Raw genomic sequence first — 5989 nt, forward strand, 5'->3', positions numbered from 1 at the left:
ATTATTATTATTATTATTATTATTATTATTATTATTATTATTATTATTATTATTATTATTATTATTATATATTCTATTTATTATTAAAGCTCATTAGAGCTCATGTTCATTAGAGGTGAATGAATTAATTGGTGAGATGAATGAGAGAGAAGGATCACCAAGTTGGCAGTTTAAAAGGTGTGTCCTGGAGGAGAAGAGGCAGGAGGTGTTTGGGGAAGGTGGGGAGAGGCTTCTCCAGGGGCTGCTCAGCAGGATTCCTGCTCTCCCAGCCCTTCCCAGATGGTCCCAGCCCGGCTGAAGATGCTTCCCAGGAGCCCGGGGGGGAGGAGGCCGAGCTGGTGTTCCACCTGCAGGAGCAGGGGGCAGGAGGGGGGTCCCCCCAGCGCTTCAGCACCCACCTCCTGCTCACCCTCAGCGCCGGGAGGAGCCTGGAGGGGAACCCAGAGCCTGGTGAGTGTCCCTGGCCCGGCTGCTCCCAGGGCTGCAGGAGCATCAACCCCATGCCAACCAAACCGTGTCCCTCAGCACCATCTCCAGGGCTTCGAGACCCCCCCAGGGATGGGGGCTCCACCCCTGCCCTGCGCCAGGGCCTGACAGCCCTTTTGAGGAAGGAATTTTTCCTAAGATCCAATCTCAGCCTCCCCTGGAGCAACTTGAGGCCATTTCCTCTTGTCCTGGTGCTTCTTCCTTGGGCAAAGAAATGGTGCCACCTCCCTCCAGCCTCCTCAGGCAGTTGTAGAGGACAGTGAGGTCTCCCTTCAGCCTCCTCTGCTGAACACCCCCAGGCCTTCCAGCTGCTTCTCACGGGATTTGTCCCAGACCTTGCTCCAGTTGGTTACTCTTCTCTGGACACTCCACCCCATCAATGCCCTTCTTGGGGTGAGGGCCCCAGAACTGTCTTCAGGATTTGAGGTGTGGCCTCACCAGTGCCCAGCACAGGGTCAAGTTGGACAGGTTTTGTCCTCAGAATCTTCATTACCCAAAGCCAAAGGCTTGTTCCTGTCTTCAGGATGGGGCTGGTGCTCCGGAGGTCACTCAGGGCTGTGAGTGAAGCTCTTGTACCTTCTGTCTCCCAAGGCAGCCCCTGGAGCCAGCAGCCCAGGTGCTCAGCAGACATGGACACCTCTGATGAGGACACCAAGGGAGCCCAGCTGCTGTCCCAACATCCCATGAGAGGCTGGAGCAGAACCTCCTCCCAGGAGAGCATCAGCCAGGCCAGGAATGAGGTAACCAACTCCTGCCCAACCTCCTGGGAGACCAACCCTGTGGCCAAGCCCCTCCTGCCCTCCTTGGTGCAAGGAGGAGCCTTCAGAGGAGATGACAGGCAGTGATGACAACCCAAGGTGACCTCCCAGCCACCTTAGTCAGTGTTGCTGCTCAGGTCCCTGCCCTGGGCTTTCCTGGGGCTGTTGTCAAGTGAAAGGGCTGGAGAAGGATCTGGAGTGAGGACCAAGATCCTTGTGTTCCTTGGCAGCTCAGAATGTTCCTGCCCTGGTAGGACTGGGTCGGGACGACCTGTCACCTCCCTCCCAGGTGATGGGAGAGAAGGATGTCCCAAAAAGGGCTGTGTTGGAGCTGACAGAGCCCTTCATGTCCCTCCCTGTCCCTTCTCCTTAGCTGCCAGCAGGGAATGCCACTCCTTTTCCAGCCACCCGGGCTTGGTGGCCCTAACGAGGCCACAGGCATGAAATGCTCTGCTGGGCAATGGGGCTGAAATCATCCCACCCCTCAGATGACTCCCCAGCAGCTGCTCTGGAGCCTCCTCACTCCAATGGCCATGGGGCATCTTCTCCCTCCCCTTTGAACCCTATTTGTTCTTGTGCCAACATCACCCAGGAGCTTGATGAGCTCCTCATGCTTCCCTAGCAACCCCCTCCTCCCAGCCAGCCTGGCCCAGCAGGAAGGGACCTGCTTGTCTGCTGGGCCATTAACTCCAGCATGATGGATCCTGCTGTCACCCTTGGCCAGGGAGAGGCCACCTGCCAGCCCAAAGGAGAGGGAAGGCAGGACTACCCATGTTTCCATGCTATCCAGCTTGAAATCCCAGCCTGGTGCAGGTGGGAAGGACCTTCAAGATCTCCAGTCCCATGGGCAGGGACACCTCCCAGCAGCCCAGGTTGCTCCAAGCCCCATCCAAGCTGCCCTTGGACACTTGCAGGAGTGGGGCAGCCGCCCTGAAGATCATCTAGTGGATCATCTAGGTGGCCTTTAAGGTCTCTTCCAACTCAAACCATTCCATGGTGTAAAGACATCCAGTTCCACCCCCCTGCATGGGCAGGGACACCTCCCACCAGCCCAGGTTGCCCCAAGCCCCATCCAACCTGCCCCAAGGAACAGCCCCAGTTTGCCCCCAAACCCTGTTCGGCTGGAGCTCAGTGATTCTGGGTTCCTAGAGCTTTGATGCCATCTTGAAAGGCTTGGGCTGAAAGCTCCTCTCTTGCAGCCCACCCCCTCTGCATTGTCCTCTGTCCTCTCCCACCCTCTGCCTCATTTTCCACCACCTGAAGCTGGTGGCCCCATCACCTTCTCTTTGTCACCCGGGAGCCCCCAGGGCTGGGCAGCCACCGGGAGCTTCATGGTGCTCCTGACAACCCTCTGAGCTCTCCAGAGGGCTCAGCTCTTCAGATCCACCACCTCTCCAAGCTGTCCTGAGGAGCTAATTAGCACAGCAACATTAACAAGAAGACAGAGCTGATGAGGACAAAGCCTCCAACCCCTTTGTTGGGTGGTTTTATTTCCTGCTGCTGAATAGGGCCCAGGCACTCAGGGACAGGAGGGCAGGGGAGGTCATGTTTGATCTCCTGAAGAACAAGCCCTGTTTCTCACCCTTCGGTCCCCCTTTGTTTTGGATCAAAGGAGAAAGGTTTTCTTTGTCCTCTTTGAATGGAAAGAAAAGGGGACAAACCTTCCCTTTCCAGCAGGACAACAAAGCGCCTCCGTTTCCTACGCCCGAGCTGATCTCACCACCAAAACAAAACACACCAGGTGCCCTGGCTCTTCAGCAGAGGCACCAACATCTCCTTGATGTGCTTCTGGGCTCAGTCTTCTTCTTCCCAGTTGGAAGAGCCAGGCAGGAAGGAGGGAGGAGGATCTCAGAAGCTTCCAGGGCCACCTTTCCACGCTGTGTCTCCTGGCTGGGTGGGGGGTGTCTTTGCTGCCTGCTTGCTTCTGCTGGGTGCCCTCTGTCCTTCCTGGTGGGCTGAGCTGGTTTCTCCTCCTCCTTTTTTGGTTGTTGTCTTCTCCTCTCTCCCTTTCCTTCCTTCCTTCCTTCCTGCATTCCCTCCAGATCCAGCAGCTCCACCAGCGCGTCTCTGCCCTCGAGCGCCTGCTGAGCCGCCTGGAGGGGAACGTCCTGGGGCACCCTCAGGTAACTCCCTGCAGGGACAGCAGGGCCCCCTCCTGCCCACCCCAAGGGTGTGGGACAGTCAGCTCAGAGGGGTGGTGGAGGTTGGGACCTCTGGAGACCACCTAGTCCAATGGTAGAGGAGGAGGAAGGCAGGTGGACTTGACTTGGTGGGTTGAACTCGTCCTGGAAGGGTGGGATGAGGGGGTTGGATTAAGGCTGGAAGAGGGGGGATTGAGGTGGGACATGAGGAGGGAATTCTTCACTGGGAGGGTGGTGGGACACTGGAACAGGTGGAAGTTGTGGCTGCCCCATCCCTGGAAGTGTTCAAGACCAGCTTTCCATGGGGGTTGGAGCAACCTGGGCTGGTGGGAGGTGTCCCTGCCCATGCAGGGGTTGGAGCTTTAAGGTCCTTTCCAACCCAAAGTCTGGGCTTCTATGATTCAATGACAATTAAGTTGGGGAGCACTAATTAGGGCTGCCCCATCCCTGGAATTGTCCAAGGCCAGGCTGGATGGGGCTTGGAGCAACCTGGGAGGTGTCCCTGCCCAGGAAGGGTCTCAGTGATCTTGAAGGTCCCTTCCAACCCAGCCCATCCCATGATCCTCTGATAATTTTCATCCTGTCTTTTGACTTCAGAAGCTCTTCTCTGGTTCCTGGGGATGGAGAACTTGAGAAAACATGTCAGGCCAGGAGCCAATTTAACCCCTTTGTCTCCATCCCTCCCCCAAGTCAGAGCCTTCCCTGCTCCTTCAGCACCACGAAAATGGGGAATCACTTCAAAGCTCCCCAGAAAGGCCCATTTCAGGAGGAGTGTGAAGAGGCTGTTGGTGCATCTGCAGAGTTGGTGACAGCTCCTTGGGAACCACGAGAGGATCAAGTAGCACTTGTGGGGAAGTGACCTGGTTATTGTGAACCTGAGATCTGTGACTCAAGGAGGATTTGTCTCCGTGTCCCTTCTGAGCTGCTCCTCCCTTCCCAAGCTGGGGAGAATAGAGCTGAGCTGGGTTTGAGGTTGAGTTCAGAGTAAGGTGGGAAGTTCTGGAGAGTCTGTGAGGGCTCAGGTCACTTCACATGGATTTTTGGGTGTCTGATTTGAGGCTGTTCTCTCTGAACCCACCACCCTGGCTCCTGGAATGGACAGGGAACATTCCAGAGAAGTTCCCCCCCCTTTTTTTTTTATCCTTCAAAAAGTCAGATGGGTCACAAAAATCTGGATGGTTGTGACCTCTGCTCTCAGAGCCTCATGATTCCTCATGAAAACAGGGTGATTTATGGGCCTGGGTACACCCTTTTGTCCACCACAACAAGCCCTTGGACAACTCCCTTCTTCTTCTTCTTCTCCTTCAGTCTCCAGCCCCAGAGTCCCCACTTGATCCTGATGCTGAGGAGGAGGAGCTGAAGAGGAAGCTGGAGGAGTTAGCCAGCAACATCAGTGACAAAGAGATCTCCTCTGAAGAAGAAGTGGAGCAGGAAAAGAAGAAGGCCAAGAAGCCAGAGATGAGTTCCTCCAGTGAGGACATGGACAGAGATGCCCAGAAGGTAACCTGAGGGACAAGGTGCTCCCAGGGTCTGAGGGGCAGGGAGGTCCAAGGGCCATGAAGAACAGGGAGGTCCCAGGGTCTGAGGGACTGGTCCATGTCATTGTGGCTTTCTTGAGCAGCAACTGTCCTCCCACCAGCTCCAGGCTTGGATGTTGCAGGATTCCAAGGTGGTTTCTACCCCCTTTTCCTCTCCAGCAGGAGAAACTCTTCCGACTGGGAGACGCTGTGATGGAAACAGATGTTTCCCATGGGAAATGGGGGAAACCAAACCCCCTCAGGCCTACTTTGAAGGCACCATAAAATGATAAAACCATCAGCTGGGATGAGGTGGCCGGGGCTATGCAAGCTCTTGCCTGGAGACACATCTGGTTGTCAACACCACTGATGGTTGCCCATGCACATATCAGCCCATCTCCTTGGTTTCCAGGCACTTATCAGTTGAGAGGGAGATGATGAGCTTCTTCAGCCTGTTTGCACATGTGCTGAGGGCCTCATCAAGCTCCAGGCAGCTCTGGGCAACCTGGGCCAGGGTCTCACCAGTCTCCTAGGGAAGAATTTCCTCCTCATGTCTCACGTCAATCTCTTCTCTTCCAGTTTTAAGCCATTCTCCCTCGTCCCATCATTCCCTGCCCTTGGAAAAGGTCCCTGGAGCCCCTCCAACATCTCCATGTCCTTCTGATGTCGGGGGCTCCAGGCCTGGCCCCAGCCCTGCAGGGGGGTCTGAGCAGAGCAGAAGGGAACAATCCCCTCCCTGGCCCTGCTGGCCACACTTTGGATGCATCCCAGGGAAGCTGTGTCTGCCCCATCCCTGGAAGTGTCCAAGGGCAGGTTGTATGGGGCTTGGAGCAGCCTGGGATGTGGGCCCATGGAACTAGATGATCTGGAAGGTCCCTTCCAGCCCAAGCAGAGTGTGCTCAGGAGCTGCCCCACCTGGCTGCCTCTTTTGGCCAAAGGCACTGCAGGAGGGGCCACCACAGGGAGGTTTTGAAGTTCTCCCTCTCCTGGGAGGTGGGACTGGGAAGGGTATGAACTTTGGGCTTCTGTCTGGGGGGTGCCAACCACCCTGGAGACCCCAACAACAGCCTGTGTCCCTGTGGCTCGG

The 5989-nt window shown here is 56.0% G+C and overlaps 1 protein-coding gene across 1 annotated transcript in view; it reads left to right on the top strand.

The window, feature by feature from the left end:
- Positions 1-5989, top strand: part of MLPH (melanophilin) — a 23992-nt gene that overhangs the window by 12350 nt on the left and 5653 nt on the right. Inside the window, exons 11-13 of the mRNA XM_010005452.1 lie at positions 270-450; positions 1078-1226; positions 4694-4885. Of these exons, the coding sequence (XP_010003754.1) occupies positions 270-450; positions 1078-1226; positions 4694-4885 (522 nt within the window). The remainder of the gene's footprint in view (positions 1-269; positions 451-1077; positions 1227-4693; positions 4886-5989) is intronic.

Source organism: Chaetura pelagica, unplaced genomic scaffold (genome assembly GCF_000747805.2).
Source record: "Chaetura pelagica isolate M959 unplaced genomic scaffold, ChaPel_1.0 scaffold329, whole genome shotgun sequence".
NCBI lineage: Eukaryota > Metazoa > Chordata > Aves > Apodiformes > Apodidae > Chaetura > Chaetura pelagica.